Consider the following 21877-nt stretch of genomic DNA (forward strand, 5'->3'; position numbering starts at 1 on the left):
TCTAGAGCTAGTTTGATCATATGTATAGTACAAAGTTATTGAAATTGAAATTTAAGTTATTTTTATGAAGTTGCAGCAAACCCCAAGCTGCCACTGCTGTAGCTCAGTATGCTGCACATGAAATGTGAGTGGACAAGAGAATTAGAGACCAGACTGGCTGTCTGTGCAGTCTTTAGTGTTTAACTGCTATGTATTGCTACATTTAAAAGATTGTTCTTGAAGAGACTGTGTCACTGTCACAGTACAATTTTAAACCATCTTCTAGCCAGTTCAGTTCAATTGTCTAAATAGTTATTAAAGCACTTTACATGGTAATGTTTTCTCCACCCAGTCCAATGGGGGGGTTCCAAAAGAAGAAAACATAACTATGGCTGATGTTTCCTTTGTAAGTCTTCAGTGACTTGAATACCCTAGCTGAGCCATGCCCCTTTAGTGTTGCTAAAGCTGACACATTTTGTAGTTGAGTATTTTGGGGTTGAATAGACAGGAAATAAGCACGGAACTGCTTTACCTCTGCAGTTTATCTGTCAATCAATCATATTTGTCCAGCCATTGTACGGTATGGGATCTCAACATCAGTGCGCTTTTGAAGATAAATACTAATCGATAAATAACTAAAAATTGCTTTATATTTGCAATACATCAAAGTCAAGGGAAATCAGAATGGATAGCGAAACTTTGAAGAAATTTTCAGAGGTGTATTTCAAGAAAGACAGATGGACTTCATCTATAAGTGATTATCGGTATGTAAAACATTCTATTAACAGTTATTACTGTTTAATGTGTATAATGCAGGTTTCACTAAATAGCGATTTGTCACAATGATTTGTGTTGATGGTAAAACTGATTTGTATTCAATGAAGTTGGACGTTGACCTTAGCAATTGAATATAGTGGAACATATTTTGGCATTTTGGCTACTTGTGATTAGCGTGAAAGCATAACAGTCTTTATATGGTATGCAGTTTTGTATAGCTACTAATTTTTACTATTTTGCTTTTAGTCTGTTATAGTCTATGTTGTGCTTGTATTACCAAGCACAACAAAGAATATAAGAATATAACTAATTGTATTAGTTCTTAATAATTTAAACTACAGTAATATAGGGAGGGAAAGAACAATACTGTTCTGTTTGTTTGTATGGTATTGTGCTCCTTTGTACAATATAACAATATTGGTTTGTGTTTTGTGCATTTTATGCATTGTGGCCTGACAGTAATGCCTACCCAGACATTTCATCCACCGCACGTCACTGGTACTAATACTCAACTGACTTTACAATAGTTATAATACTAGCTGTACCACGAAAGCAACAAGGTAATATTACTTCGACATTAGCAACGAGATGCTTGGACTGTACTAATTAACTTCACAAAGAGTTTGGTGTGCAGAGTAGCTTTGGAATGCAGGGATCATCTTTCTTCCTTTCTGCACTGGCTGTACAGTACCTTTTCAGTGGTGTCCAGCTGATAACCCCATTTTGAGCCTCTTTGGCTGCAAGGGCTCAGTATATCAATTAGTTGTGAGAATGATTAGTATAAAATATTTGCAGATTATGAAAGGTTTGCATAGCCACTGACACTGCAAACACAATGATGGTCTCCATCCTCTGGTCTTGATTGTGACAGCGGCGGTGTTGTCTTTTCTTCTCCCAGCACACAAAAATAACAGTACTTGTTAGAGGAAGTCTGTTTTGAGTCTATGCCAATAATTTTCAATGTGTAATTGGGTCAAAATTAAAAGTGTGTGCTGAGGCAGCTTTCTAGAGAATGTGTAGGAATTATGGGCAGTGGGGGAGAAAGATAATATATACACTGGTTTTCTGTTAGAAAACGAATACTATGAAAAGGACAGTTTTTGAAGGGGATTAAACCTGCTGCAGGAGATACAATGCTGGTACTGTAATTCATTACAGTAAAAGCTAATGTGAACAAAATGTGATGAAGACCGTTTAGTGACTTGTGAGTGACGTAATTGTAAATAACAGTACAACAGCTATAAATTCTGCATATTAAGAGACACATGCTGCACTGTGACATTTCTGATTGGAGCCATTGCTTTATGCATGATAATCGTGATATGAAGGGTGATATCAAGGGCCATGACAAAACTGGTAAGGATTTCAAAGATTGTCAGAGGTTAGAAAAGGGAACAATTTAAAGCTGAATCCAGTTTCTGTGCATGTAAAATAACTGGAACTAGCTGTATTGTTGTTGACCTATTTTTTCAGTTATGAATTTCATAAAGCCATAACTTAATCCCCTTAGCCTGACAACTGAAACTTATGCAGACTTTTCTAAGAACACAGAATACTTCACTTTTGATAAGTTGCCAGGTTCTGTAATTGAGATGCAGTTTACTGTAAATGACCTAAAACCGAAGCAATCCGGATGGTTCTGCCTGTACAGCAGGTAACGATTAGAATAAAGGTATTCTGGGACCAAGGAGGTTAATGCAGAACAGTTAGCATGGGTTGGCACTGGTAGTGACATTTCTGGTTGATTTGAAGCCCCAGGCATTCACTTTCTTTGCTCCTTTACTGTGTTCCAGTTTCTCTACCAACATTAGTTCTGCGTTTTGGGTTGTTGTTGTTGTAGCCGACAGTCCTGTTAACATGAAAGTGTATTTATTTGAACAGGCCTGTTCTGAGTTTGGAGGGTTTGAGAGCCAAGAAGAAAGCTGACCTTGTATCGCGTTGTGTTTGATAACTCTGGGATTTTGTAAATCAAAAAAAATAAGAAGTAATTTCATCATTACCCTTTTTAGAAATTGAACGTAAATGACCACAACTACAGTACCTTAACAAACTAACTTAGAAAAAATAAAATAATTGACTAACTTCAGACTTTAAATGCACACAATGGTAATGCATCTTTCACACCGCTTTTCCAGGTGTTATAATTTCCACATAGGTTACAGTAAGTGTATATAATGAACTGTCTGAACTCTGAAGCCATTAACCTTCAAAGTGATATAGTTTGCTATGTTTGTGATTGTTTCCTGTAGTAAGTTGATATCATTACAGTGGTTTTCGCTTATGTAGTATTCACAGTGTGTTATCCTTTTCATGGATGGGATGTATTTTTTGGGTACCAAATATTACTTTTGGCTTCTGGTGATGAAGGATTATGGTATTGCTTGTTGCAATTGAGTTTCTGAAATATCGGATCAATTCAGTCCACAGACATTACAGAATGTCTGTTGGCTAATCTGATTCCATACTGTATCTATCACTTCCCTCTGCTAGTGAACACATACAGAGGTTCCTCATGATCTCCCTACTAGAAACGGAAACAGAATATATTTGTATAAAGTCAACAGTTGATTGTATAAAATGCAAATGTAATACCAAAGGTCTATGGGGGACAGGGAGTCTGTGCTTAGGAATAAATGGTCTTGGCAGTTATTGTGCGAGTGACACACAGACTGACAGAAAGACAAACGGACATGATCCGTGCTTCTGATTTAAAATGTTGAAATCCAAACCCTAAAAGTACTTGGGCAATGTGTTTTAGTTGCAGTGTTGGGTGTAATGAAAATGGAAAACAGATGCAGTAGAATACCAGTTTTAAGAGTGTGGCAAGTGCGGTAAACTGGGATATTTGAAGAAGGCCTCTTTCAGACCCAGAATATTGCATTCCGTCAGCCTAACAGCATTTCATTACACAAGAGAACAAATTTCTCTTCTCCACTCCCTCAAAGCCCAGATTGTCTGAGTTTCTCATTACCTACATTATCTGGGTGGAATAAATGACACTGCACTTTACCAGCTGGGCTGCAGCAACAATTCCTTTACGATGACGTGGATTGACAAAACCTCAGTAAATGTCAAATGTTTTACATACTGTAAAGGATGTAATAAATAGCTGCCAGGACATGCAAGTCATTTTTAAATAGACAGTAAATGTAAAAAACGAAACAAAAACAGAAACAAAAAAAAACAAAAAAACTTTTACCTGTGATAGCACCATGTAACAATTTTTTTTTTTTTTTTCTGTTCCTGGGTAGTAAGTGTTATTTCCTAATTGCTTGTGCCTCAAAAGTATAGAAAATGGCTATTATTCCCCACAAACTTTGCTTTTGTGACCAGGACAGTGATATTTCAAAATATCACTATTTCCAATGGGAAAACGGGCAAAAGATTTAGAAGTGGGTAGTTTTTCGAGATTTACGATTATACTGTAAATACAGGAAAGACAGTATAATCGTAAATCTCGAAAAACTACTCACTTCTAAATCTTTTGTAGTCATTTTTGTATTACTTTAGTATAAATACATGTTAATTTGGATTCATATGTTGTTTTTTTCTGACTTTATGTGAACGAAAAGACACACATTTGCCCGTTTTCCCATTGGAAATAGTGATATTTTGAAATATCACTGTCCTGGTCACAAAAGCAAAGTTTGTGGGGAATAATAGCCATTTTCTATACTTTTGAGGCATAAGCAATTAGGAAATAACACTTACTACCCAGGAACAAAAATTGTGTTACATAGTGCAGTTAGTCAGTTAGTTCGCATCACTACTGCAGTTGCAATGTGTGTGGTGTCGGTCAGAGGAGATTCCTTTTTTGTTTGCATGAGAGTGAAGGTGACCGAGAAAGGGGCCCAAACAAACATACCAATCAGACTAGGATTTAAAAAAAAAAAAAAAAAAAAAAAAAAAATGCATCAAATGTCAAGCTTTGAGTTATGCTCCCTTATGGGAAATGTTGTGTAAATTCCTTAACCTTGAGTCAAAAAATTGAAGTTTAACCAAAGTCAACTAATGGACTTGTGTGTTGTCTAGCTGCCCTGGAAAATTTAATCCACTTTTTTTATCAAGAATGTAGGGAACAAAAATATTTTTCTTGCTTTTGTGAGTTTGAGAGTATCATCATTGCAACCTCACACTCAATTTCTGCTTTTTTAAAATGTATGTATTTATTTATTTATTTTTACTATTTTATTCAAATAATTGTTGATGGCTCTGTCAATATGACGTACAGGGGACACAGGTCTAATAGATGACATCATTAAATCCTGCGTAGGGCGTTTGATAAAACAAAACACTTTGTTTTGTGCACTACCACGATTTAAGCAGACTACAGAGAGGGTTTTTAAAGTCCAGTGTAAATCAGCAAAAAACATTAAGTAACAATCCTAGCTGTTAACATGAATTCCAGAGAGATCTTCTGGTCACATCATTGCAAAAAATGATGAAAAAATGTTTAGGTTTTATAATGTTTCCGGAGACGTAGATCTCTTGATGGTAGCTTCTTCATTCAACACAAGCAAATCTCGCTCTCCTAATCTCTAACTTTGCTGTAATGTAAACTCGTATTATTCACTGTTAGAAAGTCTTGCCTGTACACACGCGTGTCCCATGCTCTGTGCTGAGTGCTTGTCTGTCTCTCTGCAGGCCGAGTCGGAGGTGGCCTCTCTGAACCGTCGAATCCAGCTGGTGGAGGAGGAGCTGGACCGCGCTCAGGAGCGTCTCGCCACCGCCCTCCTAAAACTCGAGGAGGCTGAGAAGGCAGCAGATGAGAGCGAGAGGTGAGGGATGTGGGAGTCTTAGGTGTATGCAGAGATACCGTTTGCATATATTCTAATTATTAAGGGATTTAGCCATTTGTATCATTACAGTATATAAATCCTCTGTGATGTTATCCTCAGAAAATAACACCAGATTTACATGCTGTGACGAATAGTAGGCTGTTAATTCCCCCGTGATTCAAGTTTGGGCCTGAGGTTGATGTATATAAGAAAGCTTCCAAATGAGTATTCAGTTTGTTTAAACAATAATGATTTATTTGTACAACATAACAAAACAATAGCATTCAACTTCTATAGAATTATCTGTAAGAGAGTCTCTCAAAATCACTTGGCTCAAATTGCTTGCAATACTTTCATGTGTTTTTTGTACACACACACACACACACACACACACACACACACACACACACACACACACACACAAAAAAAAAAAAATTCCATATTCAAGATGTTCTCCACTAGATAAAACAAAGTAACTTATAAGATATATTACAAAGACATTCTCTAAAAGGACTTCACAATGCATACCACAAGTTACCAAATTTACAATAGGCTCTTTCATAGGTTCCTAAGGGCAAATCAAACTGTGCTGGAAGTACCTTAATTCTTCCTAGCATCTTCTTGTGTAAAGAAGTAAGGACTTCTCAGGACTTCTGAGGGGCAATTTGAAGAACATGGTGGAGCACTAATAGCTTGGAAGAACATGCGTAGACATTTTTGAAGAAGCATTTTGTTGCTAAAACTTATTTTGTAGTATTTTGAAACAAAGGAGCTAGAGCAAGTTTCTGATTGGCTAGGTCAAATCAACGCTCCCACTTCCTTGAAGAGAAAGTGTTAATGCTTATCATGCTTGGTCTGGTTTCTGAGGGAGTTACCCTTTGTCTAATCAGATGACTTGGTCTGTATGAATTTAAGTCTGGATCGTTATCTGGTTTGCCAAATGATCTTCCTTTTGAAGCAAAGGTGTTGTTTTAATGAACCTTTGTTTGGGAAACTAGCCAGTGTCTCTGAATTTGTAGTCTTAAAGATTACTTGTTTGTCTGTATTGGTAAAATAAGGCAATATGACCCACAGAGAACACAGGTCTAATAGATTACATCATTAAATCCTTTGTAGGGCATTTGATAAAACTTGGGGTAACAAGGATGGATGTAAGACTCACAGTGCATAGCACTTTGATCCATTCCTGGTTGTACTACTTAATAATACACTCCTGCGCTTGTTACCTATATACTGTGAATGTTAGGAATTTTGAGAGGTAAAGCATAAAGTGAAATGCTTGCAGTTATTCAAAAACACTAACAGTTTTAGATAACTGAATTTGCTTATGGTTGTTACAAGGTGGTGGATACAACCAGAGACTTGACTTATACAATGAGTCTTAGTTTTGCATTTACTGTTAATGGTTTTGGTACAATATATTGTAGTTTTGTGGATTCTCTGTATCTACATTCCCAGTAAATTTCAGTAAATTCTTAAGATTCAGTACTAATGTGGTGTTATTCTGTGTTTCAAGGCTGTTAGAGTTTGGCTTGGATCCAGACTCTCCTCATAGTTTGATTTGGTTTGTCATTCTGCTCTGTGATAAGCTCTTCTGTTTAAAGATTTGAATGCCGTTGTCATTTTAATGTGGCAACTAGGTTCTTGCTGTATGCGTTTTGTTTTTTTGTTTTTTTGTTTTTTTAGGATATGCAAGACTTGACTAAAACAAACACCAAAGGAGGCAGGATCGAAGAAACTGAGTTTCATGTCGTTTTTGCCAGTAGGAAAAGCTATATAAATAACTAAACGGTTACAGTGCAAGAACATTTCAGTTGTAAGTTGCAGGCTTAAATGAACAATCCTTCATTTAAAATGATTTCTCTATTTCAAGTCTAATAAAAAATACAGACTGGTAACAACTTTCCTTCCCTACAGCACCACTTGTATATATTATATATAATATATATATATATAATAATATATATAATATATATATATATATATATAAAATAGGGCTTCTGATTTTCAGTTTTAACCTATAAAACACCTCCGATACAAAAAAATTTAATCGGTGTATATCCTATAAACACTAGAAGAACACTGCAAATGGTTACTCAATTCATGTTGAGTTGACTCCTTTCCCTGTGAAAAAAATGAATAAAATATCTACAAAAAAAAAAACTTTCCAAGTGCAGTTGTGCAATGTTCCACCTTCCTGACTCGAATCTTGCATTGATTCGTTCTGAATACTTTAAACCTACCTCAACTACCGAGTGGCAGCAAAGATTTAAAGCTATATTACAGTACAATAGGTAGGATCTACACGCTCTTGGAATTTAAAACAGAATTGCTAATTGTGGCAATGTAAAAAAAAAATGCCTGAACAGAAAAACCCAGGTATACATGAAATGCTTGTGAGCAAGGTATTGTAAACACCAGCATTGTTTTAGTTGTGGAAGACAGCAAAGGAAAGAAGGTATAATTGAAGTGTGAAAGTATTGTTGAGTTCGTACGTATTGTGACAGAAAAAAAACTAAAGTATATAAAAAGCGAAAGCCCTGGAAAAAAAACATATACATAGACAGTATTCCTTTGAATTTAAGACAAATTTAACATGAAACTGTACTTTGTGTGGACGATTTGAGCTGGATTAATTAAAACGTTTTTGAGTACGATTCTCGAGATCGGTTATGTAATGTGAACTGGTCCTTAATTACCTTCTTAAAATGAGCAACAGTACAGTAGTCTCTACATATTGGAACACCCCCTAAGAGAAAACTTCAGCTCAGCGAACAATCATGTGGTGAAACGGAATTTTCCCCATTGCAATTGCTCTGACTAAAGGAACGGGAACTTTGCTTAAAAGAACGACATTTTGGCACCGATAGCGTTTTGTTGACTCAAAACTGATACAGTACAGTGTTGTAACCTGATAACTCATCATCATCAAACTCAGATTGGTTTATTCAGTCTTTTCAAAACTGTCTGAGAGTCATCTAGAGCTGTAGCATTTTATTACGTGTGTAGGAGAGCTGAGTTTAATTGTGTTAAAATTCATTCTCATATTCGTAATTTACTGTTAGAGCCACTGCTGCATATTTACTGTGTATAGGGATGCTTTGTTAATTTAGTTTATCAATTAGTTTGTTATTATGGTTTATTAACATACAATTTTCTATTGCTATTCACATATTCTGTTAATTTCGTATGTTGATGCAAGTGCATTGTGACATAAGTGAACAATACATTTGTATGTATTGATTCATATCATGATTGGCCTTGGCATGTTGTGTCCGGTGGTCAACTCTGTCTTGTCTTTCGGTAAAGAAAACACTTTATTAAGCACCATATTTAGAGATTGTTTCTGAGCATTCTATAAGAATACCACACTGTGTTACATTTCAGTTCAAGTGGACCAACGTGGGTGTCTCGACCTCTTATGTCAGGGGTGGCCAAACTTCCTGATTCTACGAGCTGCATACCAAAATGTTAATGTGGCCGAGAGCCGCAAGACACATAGTGTAAAACATGAAATGCTTGTGAGCAAGGTATTTTAAACACCAGCATTGTTTTAAACATTTTTTTTTTTATTCTCTTGAACATTATAACAGTATCTTGCACTTACTCTGTGCAGTACAGTAGTTGTTATCTCTTGATGGAAGCAAAATACACAAGAACAAGGGAGAACATGTAAACTTTAAATGTAACACACTGGTGTTTTTCCATTATTTCTGTTTATACTGTATGTATTATGCACTTTTAAATAAAATATATTCAGTTATGAAGCAAAATAGGATAACTGCCCAGATTTCACCGAAAACACCACATAAAAAACATTTTAATAAGGGTTCTTTTTGACAAGCTCTTCCCCTGAAGATCTGATTGCTTGGTTTTCAAAAAAAGGACTGCTGAGTGTTTTAAATACTTTGTGGATGACAAATGCACTGTGTTTAAAACTGATTGTATGTACGGTACACTATGCATGATGTTGCAATTGTAAAGCAATCTCTTAGAGGTCATGTCAGTTTGATCAGACGGATCAATAACCAGTTGCCTGTGGCTGTCAGATTACTTTGTACTGTTTAATTTGAATACACTCACTGCTAAATGTTATTTATGTATCTGTCCGTCAAAGCTGTAGTGAGCCCACTGAGTGAATCTGATGCCAATCAGTCCATTAAATGATATAGTACCTTTTATAAAATATTTCAGTGAAACCCATCACTTATTAAATATAATAATAATGAGTTTGTATAAAACCCTGTACATGATCCATTTTCCGAGTTGTTGTTGTTGTTGTTGTTGTTATTATTGGTACTATTATTGTTTTTCAGAGGTATGAAGGTTATTGAGAACAGAGCATCTAAGGATGAGGAGAAAATGGAGATGCAAGATTTGCAGCTGAAAGAAGCCAAACACATTGCTGAGGAAGCTGACCGAAAATACGAGGAGGTAAAGGATCTGATTCTTCTTTGACCTGGGAACACTGTGTTGTGCCTAACTGTGTTTCAGACACCAAAGTGAAAAATTTGTTTTTCAGTAACTGGCATACAGCACTACAGATAAGGTTTTGGGTCACTGATTAATTTTCTCTCCAATTTAAGCACGGTGTGTAAACTATATTTTAAAATGCAACATTAACTTGAAGTCATGAGTACAGTACATACTTTAATAGTAACTTATAAGGTATGCATTAACTACAGTCTTCCGTTTTAATGTTAATTTGAAAGACTGTACAAAAATATGGTCTTATTTTGTCCTTCCTTAATATTAATTTGTTAGTCTGAGGAGTTACTACTCTCAATGTAGTCAGCAACTACGTTCACTGAGTCTCCTCCCCTCATAGCTCAGGCAGCTAACATATAAAGTCTGTTTGCCACGCTTGCGGTACTGATCCCTGTGAAGTGCTGTGCACCACAGAGCACATGCAGCTGTCGGGATATCACAGATACAGGCGTTCCATGTTAAATTAACATTCCATGTCTGCTAGCAGTTTCTTTACTGTCTGTCCACACTTTGTTAATGTAGCGGGGATAATGAAATGGATCTGGTGAGGTCTGAAACCAAGGCTCGTGCTGTAGATCCGTAATGGTTACAAAGCAATATTTGCTACTTGTGCTGAATCAGGTGTTCACACATGTGTTTTAGCTTAAATCTTGGTCCTATTGTGAGGTGTGCTGGAGCTTAGCTGATGGATCAGTGACAATTGATAACTTAGTCAGATTTATTTTGACACACTCCCAAGACTGTCTTAAAAGTAACTCCACCTGTATTGAGAAACTGGAAAGATGTATATGTTTGATCCAGAGCAAAGTCTTCAAGTTAAAAAAAAAAAAAAAAAAAAAAATATGTATATATATATATATATATATATATATATATATATATATATATATATATATATATATATATATACACACACACACACACAGTGCCTTGCAAAAGTATTCAGACCTTTCCTGTGGTGTCCCATTTTGTAAAATTACAAAATGATATACACATTTTTTTAAAACTTAATATTTTATTAAAAACTTGAATGCTCAGAATGAAGACTTCTAAGGGTAAGATAATTCACAGTAAATGTCAGCAAAAACTAAAGAGAAAAAAACTGAAATATGTTGATTGCATAAGTATTCAGACCCGTCAACTCAATATTTGGTGGAAGCACCTTTGGCAGCAATTACAGCCGCAAGTCTTTTTGGGTAAGTCTCTACCAACTTTGCACACTGGCTTGGTGCAATTTGTGCCCATTCTTCTTGGTGAATTTGCTCAAGCTCTCTCAAGTTGCTTGGGGATTGCTTATGGACAGCGGTTTTCAAGTCTTTCCACAGATTCTTAATAGGATTCAAGTCAGGACTTTGACTGGGCCACTCAAGGACATTCACTTTCTTATTCTTAAGCCACTCCAGTGTAGCTTTGGTCTTGTGCTTTGGATCATTGTCCTGCTGAAAGATTAATTTTCGCCCCAGTTTTAAGTCTTTAGCAGACTGAAACAGGTTTTCCTGTAGTATTTGCCTGTACTTTGCTCCATCCATTTTTCCTTCAATCCTAACAAGCTTTCCAGTCCCTGCTGAAGAGAAGCATCTCCATAGCATGATGCTGCCACCACCATGCTTGACTGTAGGGATGGTGATGACTGGGAGATGTGCTATGTTGGGTCTGCGGCAAACGTGGCATTTAGACCTTTTGCCACATTTCTGCAGGATCACTCGGGTGCTTTGTTGCAAACCCCATGCAGACTTTGAGATGGCTTATTTTTAGTAACGGCTTCCTTCTTGCCACCCTGCCATACAGGCTACTTCTGTGAAGTGTTCTGGATATTGTTGACTGATGCATATTTTCTCCCATCTCAGCCATTGAACTCTGTAGCTCTTTCAAAGTTGTTGTTGGCCTCACAGTGGCATCCCTCACTAGTTTCTTCCTTGCCCGGCTGCTCAGTTTGGAGGGACGGCCTGATCTAGGCAGTGTCTGGGTGATACAATGCACCTTCCATTTCCTGATGATTTGAGTAGACTGTGCTCACAGGGATATTCAGAGACTTCGATATTTTTTTTTTTGTACCCTTCTCCTGATCTGTGCTTTTCAATGACTTTATCCCTGACTTTCTTTGAAAGCTCCTTGGTCTTCATGGTTGAGTCTTTTCTTGAAATTCATTACCTGACCAAGAAACCTCACAGAGACAGGTGTTTTTATTCTGAAAACATGAGAACCACTAATATTGCACACACAGAGGCCATTACTAATTGTGTGGCTCGTTAAGGTCATTTTGTGCACCTGAATTAATTTAGGTTTGCCACAGCAAAGGGTTTGAATACTTATGCAATCATGACTTTTCCATTTTTTTTTATTTCATATTAATTATCTGTTTACTTATTTCTTTTTGTTTTTGCTTTGAATGTGTGGAGTAGGTTGTGTATATAACACATTAATTCCTACTTCAAAGTGTCATGACTGCAAGCTTTAAAGCAAAAAAATGTGAAAACTGAGGGTCTGAATACTTTTGCAAGGCACTGTGTGTGATCTATATCATTATAATCAGTGCCTATAGAAAGTTACACCCCCTTGAACTTGTTTCACATTTTGTTGTGTCAGTGCCTCAGAGTTTCATGCATTTAAATGAGGATTTTTTTTCCACTTATCTACACACCATACTCCACACTGTTAAGGGGAAAAAAGTTTTTATTGAGAAAAAATATATATATATTAAAAATACAAAATGGAAAGATCATAATTGGATAAGTCTCCACCCCCCTGAGTTAATACTCGATGGAAGCACCTTTGCAGCAGTTACAGCTTTGAGTCTGTTGGGATAGATCTCTACCATCTTTGCACAACTAGATTTGGCGATATTTTACCATTCTTCTTTACAAAACTGTTCAAGCTCTGTTAAGTTGCTTGGGGAGCGTTGATAGACAGCAATCTTCAAGTCATGCCACAGATTTTCAATTGGATTTAGGTCAGGGCTTTGACTGGACCACTCTAGGGCATGTACCTTTTTGTTCCTTGGCCACTCCAGTGTAGCTTTGGCTGTGTGCTTTGGGTCATCATGCTGAAAGGTGAACTTCTGCCCCAGTTTCAGCTTTCTTGCAGAGGGCAGCAGGTTTTCCTCAAGGACTTCTCTGTACTTTGCTCCATTCATTTTCCCTTATATCCTGAAAAGTGCCCCAGTCCCTGCTGATGAGAAACATCCCCATAACATGATGCTGCCACCACCATGCTTCACAGCAGGGATGGTGTTCTTTGAGTGATGGGTTTTGTTGGGTATGCGCCAAATGTAATGCTTTGCATTTAGGCCAAAAAGTTCCATTTTAGATTTGTCGGACCACAAAACTTTTTGCCACATGGTTACAGAATCTCCAAGTAGTTTTTTTTTGTTTTTAATACTTCAAACGGGGTTCAGGGTGGGCTTTCTTGAGCAATGGCTTCCTTCTTGCCACCCTACCATACAGGCCAGATTTGTGATTGGGATATTGTTGTCATATGCACACTTTGACCAGTGTTGGCCATAAAAGCCTGTAGCTCTTGCAAAGTTGCCATTGGCCTCTTGGTAGCTTCTCTGATCAGTCTTCTTCTTGCTCGGTCATCCAGTTTGGAGGGACGGCCTGATCTAGGCAGGGTCTTGGTGGTGCCATACATCTTCCACTTCTTAATAATCGTCTTGACCGTGCTCCTATGGATATTCAAGGCCTTTTTCATATATTTATTTTTTATACCCATCCCCTGATCTGTGCCTTTCAACAACTTTGTGCCAGAGTTCTTTTGAAAGTGCCTTGGTACTTATAGTTGAGTCTTTGCTTTGAAATGCACTACCCAGCAGAGAGAACCTACAGGAACTGCTGAATTTATCCTGAAATCGTGTGAATCAATACAATTTAATGCAAATGGAAGCCACTTAACTTGGTGTGTGATTTTGAAGGTGATTGGTTACACCTGAGCTAATTTAGGATTGCTATTACAAGGAAGGTGGACACTTATCCAGCCAAGCTATTTCAGTTTTTATTTCTAATTTTCTACAAATTTCTAGAATATTTTTTTCACTTGGAAGTTGTGGGTAGGATGAGTATATACATGAAAAAAAAAGTTTAATTCCAGGCTATAAGGCAACAAAAGGTGAACATTTCAAAAGGGGGTGTAGACTTTCTATAGGCACTGTATATAGTGTGTGATATATATTGTCTGTCTGTCTCTATCTGTCTATCTATATCTATCTATCTATCTATCTATCTATCTATCTATCTATCTATCTATCTATCTATCTATCTATCTATCTATCTGTCTTTATCTCTATCTCTCTCAATTTGAATGTTGTACCAGTCGTATGTCCAGAAACAACCTCAGCCACTGTGCTGTATTCTTCTGGCTCAGTAACCACTTTAGAGTTTGAGGCAGGTAACCACAGCTGGTTTGAATTTTTTTGTAGGTGGCTCGTAAGCTGGTCATCCTGGAGGGTGAGCTGGAGAGATCTGAAGAGCGTGCAGAAGTTGGGGAAGTGTAAGTTTTAAAAAAAAAAAAAAAGAAAGAAACTAGAAGCATGTTAACATCTCAAAGTTGAAAAGAACATGGCTATTTTACAGAACCAGTAAACATGTTTTACTTTGTGTGTGTGTTGTGTTCAGCAGTTTGAGAATCAAGAAGTCTTGGGATTGCCTGTAGTCTGGTATTGATGACTTATCAAATGAAACAAACATTACATTTTCATAGAATGGCTATTTAGCAGCAGAGCAACAGTATTATTTAAATCTTATTTATTTTTAGCAGTTTATAAATGTAAACTGTGTGGCATCTTTCAATAAAGATAGAACCTTAACATCATAAGTAACATCCGTCCTTTTGACAGTAATCAGGGCTGACTCACTAACTGGCCTAATTGAAACCTGATGCTTTTCCACTTTGTGGTCCCAAGTAATGCTTAATTACTGTAATACACACTGCAATCCCTTTATAGATCTCACTGACATTGTTGGGTACTGGTTGAGTACCAGGGATATATGACGTACCACTTCCTCTTGCCTGAAAAGCATACATTCTGTATTTAAGCCGTGTGCATAGTGCATTACATGGGTTGCTGTGGCATTGCTAGTTTAATCCATTACTTTGTGAGCACCTGCGATTTCTGTGAACTAATAATACAGCAAAAAACATATTTTATTGAATTTGTAAAGCCTTAACATAGTTTACCTCCAACCAGGGTTTACCAAATGATTACATTTCAGTCTGCTCAAAAATCTTAGTTGAAAAATTAGTTTGATGGATTTATGATGACCAGTTGTCATATTTTTGAATAACTCAAAGACTGCTGGGACCACACTAAACCTGTTTGAATGTCAAGCACTGCTCAGCACCTAGTTACTAAGGAAAGTCTTGTTTGGAGGCCTCAGTTTATTGTATTAGCATTTTAATTAATTTGTTTTTATGCAATCTGAATATGTTGATCGCTGATTTGAAATTTTGGATCTGCCATAATCCCATGTGAAAACCCAGCTAAAGTTACAAAGTGAAAATAGTTTCTGTGATTATGTAGTGTACAGAGGTCCATAATAAATATTAAAGTGTGGTCCAAACTTCATTTTGGCAGGTCACTGAATACACATTAGATGTGTCTTTTGTAATTAGTATTGTATTAGATGGGTTTTTTGTATTATGTGGTGGCTGGTGTTGCAGACTTTGGCTGGGTTGTCAAGGGGATTTTCATTGTGTTGAAAAAAAGTCTGTTTTGCATGCAACTAGAATGGAGAGAACTACATTTATAGATGTGGTTATATGCATGTGTAGGGCTGAGACTGGAATATTGCCACGATGCACCCATTTTTAATTAACTATTAACCAGGGACCAATCGTAAAGATTCCAAGGTTCACAATGAGATAAGCAACAGTAGGAAAGTGAATATTCCAGCATGTAACAGGAGCGCTGACTGTGGGACATGCGTGTAAGAGATTCATCTGAGCACCCTTCAGGCTAGGTGCAAGATCTCCTATTTATCCTTTAGTACTGTATGCAGTGCTGGCCGTCTTTTTTATTACTGGATTAAAAATATTGTGTTGCTTAAAGTTGTACAAAATTAAATAAGTGGTACAGTAATGTATATGTCATTATTAAAGTGTTTGTTTAGAAATTAAAAAAGAAATAAAAAAAAAAAAAAAGCCATGCAGGCCTATTCACAAAGCAGTCTGTAGCTTATTTGTATTTATGCCATAAAATATAAAAAGAAACTTTAGACACCTTAAATTAATCAGTTGTCTCCTACTAGTTTATTCAAATTTAACAGGTGTTTCTCTCCTCTCATGAGAGTATTTTAGACTGGAGTTGAAGACTTTGTGCCCTGTATTCATTGAAATCCATTCTGGTTTTGTCACAAAAGCTTTCACGTGAATACAAGAGTGGATGCAATTGATACAAGAGTCTACTCTTTAATATAGGGTGCCTGTGGTTGTTCCAGTTCTTGTGTCCCTAAATAAAGTTAACAAGTGAAACAAGAGACGTTGGATACACTAACGGCAGCAGGGCACTTGGTTTTGTTCTCTTCCCTTTGTAATGCATGCCTCAATGCACCCCCTGGGAATTGCGTTTGTTGCTGCCCCCCCTTTGCTGTGGACTAACCCAGTCGACTAAGGCAGCTGGAAGAAGAGCTTAAAATAATGGACCAGAATTTGAAATCCCTGATGTCCACAGAGGAAGAGGTACTGCCCAAATATAAGCAAAACACCTCAACTACCTCTAATGGTTCTTTTCCTCCAGCTAGTTTCCTGCTTCCTCGTCCCTTCATGCTCTTGGTTTCCTGTGGCAGAAACAAACTAACTTCCTCTGGCTCCTGCTGCTCTTCATTTTTTTTTCCCCGCGACTGCTTGCTTGCTGAAGCATTGTTGAGATGTGGGTTCAATGCAATAGAGGCCCATAGTAAATTGAGGGCAAAAGTTGAGATACCTTTGGTGTAAAAATGTTTTTAAAGCAGTAACCTGTGACATGGTAGTAGTGAATTGGATGTTCCTAATTCTAATTGAATAATAATTTGGTGAATCTATTAGACCAAACCTTTATGTAGTTTACATTTTTGACAACATCTATTAATTTTATAACCTAGAACTAAAATAAGTTTCTTTTTTAAATCACATTGTTATATATAAAATGAAAATAGCAAATGATTGTTTTTTAAAAGTTACTTGATTAGGATTTTAGCTGCTTTAAGTGGTGCAAAACCTAGAAATATAAAATCATAAGTTTGCTCAAATAGACATACCAACCAACCATATTGGAATTTTTGTTCATTTTACTTGTATTGCCCTTTTTTTTTTAAATGAAAATGAAACATTTTCACCAAGGTTCATCTGCTTTGTCCAGGCGTTTTTAAAAAAACAAAACAAAACAAAAACAAAACAAAAAAAAAAACCTTCAAAGGTTCTGTCAATCATTTTCAAATGTTATAATACCAGGTAAGGTTCCAGTTTCAAAAAGGCATGTATAACGACATTCAGGCAGAATGTCGGTTGTTCTTGCCAACGATCTTCACTGACTGGCCTTTTCCACTCCAGTGGTTGCTATGGGTTTCTTCATGCGTCCTCTGCTGCTTCTCCATCTTCTCAAGTCCTCTCTTCCTTCCCTGTTTTCCACCTCTCTTGCTGTTGTACAGTAAATCTGCTGATCTTGAGGAAGAGTTGAAAAATGTCGCCAACAACTTGAAGTCTCTGGAGGCCCAGTCCGAGAAGGTAGGGAGATGCTGTGTAATGGATATTTAGTGGCTGATTTAGTAAGTTTTTGCTCCAGTGTTTGAGACACCTTTTTTTCTAAAAGGAAGAAAAAAAAACTTTAGTTTTTTTCATAGTTTTGCTTTTAAGAAAAAAGAAAATTAATGTAAAATGTGGACTGGAACAAAATGTTATTAATTGGGTCCATAATATTGCCACAGAAAAAAAACCAAAAAAAAAAACAGTTGCTGTCTGGCTCGTATGGGTACCCAGGGTAGTCATGGAAACATTGGAATTGAGGCAGTACGAACTGGGCTGTAACACAAAGACTTAACAACTAACAACTGACAATAACACAGTAGTTACATAATGGCAGTTGGTCCTCTCCTCCATAAGAGACAAACGATAAACACAGGGTGTAATTGCCCTCTTTTTCCTATTGCGGAGGGTGGCTCTTTTGGGCCTGAACTGTCTTCTACAGGCTGTAACTGGATCAGAGTACAGTTACAATGTCATGGGAAAAAACATTCACTTATTCAGATTGTGGTTTTTTTTTTTTTTGGTTTACATAAATATAGCTAATAGATAAAACTATTTAAAACAATATTTAAACCTTTCTGCTTGTTGCAAACACTAGTATTGGTTCTCAGGCACTATAAAAAGTATTATTTGTTACACCTATTTAGCTGCAGTATCAAAAAGTCACAGATGACTAGAAGAGGCATGTTTTATGAATGAGTAATACAAATCTAATTGTACTGGAGCCAGTTTTATGGGGGTTGTTTTTCAGTGTGACCAAAAGACACAACCTTTCATTGGTAATCCATTGCACAGCTAGGAAACAGTACCCTGTCATTCCAGGCAGTGGCAGGGAATTGGCAAACTGTTTCAGAGATGCTTTTATTTATTTATTTGTTTATTTATTTATTTATTTTATATAAGGTATGTTAAGTAATATTAAAATCACAGGGAAATAGCACCCCCCTTTTCTAAGCTCTATACAATGTTGAACACCCTTCCTCCTATCCTGTTTTCTTTTGCTTCAGCAACGTACATGTTTTTATTTTTATTATGTAAACAAATACAGTGGTGACTGTTGAATGTGTAGGTAGAGTAACGTGAAGATCCCTTTTTCATGTAGGTTTGTTTTCAAACACACTTTCCCTTGACGAAGGTATGTTAAGCATACCGAAATGTTGGGGAGTTGGCTCTTTTGTGCAAAAGTAAATTTATATATATATAATTATACTTTATTTTTCTAGCCAGCAGCTATGTGAAAAAGACCCTGGTCCTAATAGAGGGAGATCTGATTTTAAATGGACTGACAAGAGTAGTGCCATGGTCATAAGGCTGATTTAACTGTATATAAGACCTCCAGCTTAAATGAAGATAATTACACATGCTGGCAGCACACAAAGGCCATGGTTTCCTAGAACAATCCTGACAAAAGTCAAAAGCCAAGAAGGATAAACTTAGGCCTGTTTTTTTTATATGTATGTTACGAATCCAGTGTTTTAATATTGTTCCTTGTTTTATTTATTAGTATGCACAAAAGGAAGATAAATATGAGGATGAAGTCAGAGTCCTAACGGAAAAACTTAAAGAGGTAGGTGAATGCATGTGTATTTTCATCTTGGAACTTTCTTTTAAATGTGTCACAATAACAAACCCTTTTTCATCTGTCTAAATAACATTCATACCAGCAGAAGCCCAGCGTGTCACTGGCTTGTGCGGGTGTTACTTGTATTTTGAAGATTGTATTGTCTGTTTTGGCTCATTTTTACTGACACTTTCGGTTGCTGTAGTTCTGCAGGGTTATTTTGGGTCTCTGACAGTAGTACACATTAAAGCATGGCTTTGCTGTTCTTTAAACCTGGCAAGGCAAGCGAATGGCACTCATTAGGACAATAGCAACCAAACCTTTTTTTACAAACCGGGAGGAAATCAGATTAATTTGTTCCATTTCAGAAATGTACCGTAAACAAGTTGTGGAAAAAGACCAAGTTGATAACCAGATTAAAAAAATCTATGTAGATTGTCCATGTTTTAGTTGATGCTGCCATTGAATTGTGAGTATTAATCTCTGTGGTGTTGTACAGTGTTCTGACACAGCACCTATAATAAATAAGGAGCACCAATTGACTTACACTTTTTTTTTTGTGTCTAATGATGATCTGATTTTATAAAGCCCCATGAGGCAGTGCTAATGCATAGACATACGTCATGATTCCCCACCTTTCTTGTGTTCCATTTTTGGTCTATTCAGTAGGATATACATGAAGATCATTAAATAACTATGCTCTAGACCCATAGACAAAAACCTGTTTTCTGGATATCTTTTAACATTTTTTTTTTTTTTTGCATCAGTCAATGAGCTAACCTTTTTTTCTCCCCCCCTTAGGCTGAAACCCGTGCGGAGTTTGCTGAAAAATCAGTAGCAAAACTTGAAAAGACAATTGATGACTTGGAAGGTGTGTTTATTTGTAGCTGTCTTTCTGTTTTGTATTTGTGTCTGGCGCATACCCATTGCACTCTACACAGCTTGCCTTACATTCCAACCCTGTTTAACAATGCCTTTTTAACCTGCTGGGATATAGCCGTCTTTGTCAAATTGCCTGTGTTTGCTGTACTGACCTGTCGGTGGCCTAGACTTATGTGCTTTGTCAAGTGTTCAGACAGCCTTAACACAGGCAGTGCTCCAAAAATAATGTGTTAAGGACTACTTTTATTTTGTTTCGGTAAGTGATGGTAGTCTGTTTTAGTAATGACGTTTTTAAATAATACTACTGCTAGCGTAATGGTGTTGGAATATTCTGTTCTGTTCATTAAGTGAATATGCACAAGGCTATGCAAATGTAATTTTAATGTAAGGTAGCTTATTCACTGAGTTAGCTGTGGTTTAATGTAGTGCATACAGAATAAAGCTAGGGTTTCTCATAATCATGTTCAATGTTAACCCCCCCCCCCCCCCCCCCCCCATTTTATATGGATGCTAATTAAATATTTGTATTTTGAGATAACAAGCTTCTGAAAGATGTCAAATCTAAAACTATACAGGGCCCTTTCAATACCAGGGAATGACATCGGTGGAATATCGCCTGCACTGCCGTGGAATTCGGGGAAAGACACCTGATTTGGGGTCTTTGGTTTATTTATACTCTTGCCCTTTCCTCACAATTGCTGTGCAGCTAGAGGGTTCAGAGAACTGGTAATTGCTTTTCTGCAACATTGAGGGGGTTTACTGATTTGCAGGGGTGCTGACTCCCACAATAAATCTACTTCGGTCTTTTTCATTCCCACAAGAAGATGATAGGTTTAGGGGAGAGACCAGCTTCTATTGTTATGGAGGAGAAACAAAGATAATTTGAACCTCGTACAACTCTGCATACATTGAGGTGTAACTCCACCTAACCCTTTCAGGGAGCATAGCTGCTGTTTTTAAAACAGTGCCTTATGGACTGTTTTTTGTAGAGCTTTCATACTAATTGGTTGATTTGTAGGTTAAGTGTATGATGTACAGTATTTACTGTATTTATGTACGTGACATGGCTTATAAAGAGAGCATGGTTATATGTCTTATCTAACTTGTATTGCTTGAAAAACACTAACGTTCTGCAGAGCGAGTGTGTGGGTTGGTGACACGGCATGTGTTTTTTATAATCTGATATACTGGACTCCCTCTTGATGAAACCAGGTAAGGTGTACATTCTCTTTCTTTCTTTGGTTTATTTAATCTTGGAAAGTCAAAGTTGTTGTGTGTGGACCTAGTGCACAAGCTCTTCATTACATAGTTAGATCATCAAAGGGGTAGATTAATCTAAATTTGACAGCAGCAATGGTTACTGAGCTGTTTTAGTTGTATACAAGAAGATAGCATGCAGTTATTCAGTAGATCACTTTGTTGATTTTTAGCACAAGGACTACAGTATTTGTGGTGTTTGCCACGACATCAGTCTGTGAACCAAGTAAGAATGTTGTAATTTCAGCAATAGAAAGTTTAGCTCTTGTTTAAATGAAGCGAAGCGGTTAAGACTGCTTATCAGAAATGTCAGTTTAACAGCTGGACAAACATTGATTTAGTTTTATTTTGTTTTTCAGTATTCACCAATATTTATTTTTTTTCTTTTTACACATCCCTTTGTTCTACACCCAACCTCTGTCTGTCTGTCTGTCTTGTCTGT

At 36.8% G+C, this 21877-nt stretch overlaps 1 protein-coding gene across 10 annotated transcripts in view; it reads left to right on the forward strand.

Annotated features, from left to right (window-relative positions):
* Positions 1-21877, forward strand: part of LOC121301712 (tropomyosin alpha-1 chain-like) — a 43547-nt gene that overhangs the window by 15509 nt on the left and 6161 nt on the right. For 5 of the 10 annotated variants that reach the window (XM_041231326.1, XM_041231317.1, XM_041231362.1 and 2 more), the window contains 6 exons: positions 5401-5534; positions 9851-9968; positions 14437-14507; positions 16619-16694; positions 19240-19302; positions 20098-20167. In XM_041231326.1, coding sequence (XP_041087260.1) covers positions 5401-5534; positions 9851-9968; positions 14437-14507; positions 16619-16694; positions 19240-19302; positions 20098-20167 — 532 coding nt within the window. Of the gene's footprint in view, positions 1-5400; positions 5535-9850; positions 9969-14436; positions 14508-16618; positions 16695-17641; positions 17718-19239; positions 19303-20097; positions 20168-21877 lie in introns of all 10 variants that reach the window. The other 5 variants (XM_041231310.1, XM_041231303.1, XM_041231369.1 and 2 more) reach the window with 1 other exon arrangement.

This window comes from Polyodon spathula, chromosome 2, assembly GCF_017654505.1.
Source record: "Polyodon spathula isolate WHYD16114869_AA chromosome 2, ASM1765450v1, whole genome shotgun sequence".
Lineage (NCBI taxonomy): Eukaryota > Metazoa > Chordata > Actinopteri > Acipenseriformes > Polyodontidae > Polyodon > Polyodon spathula.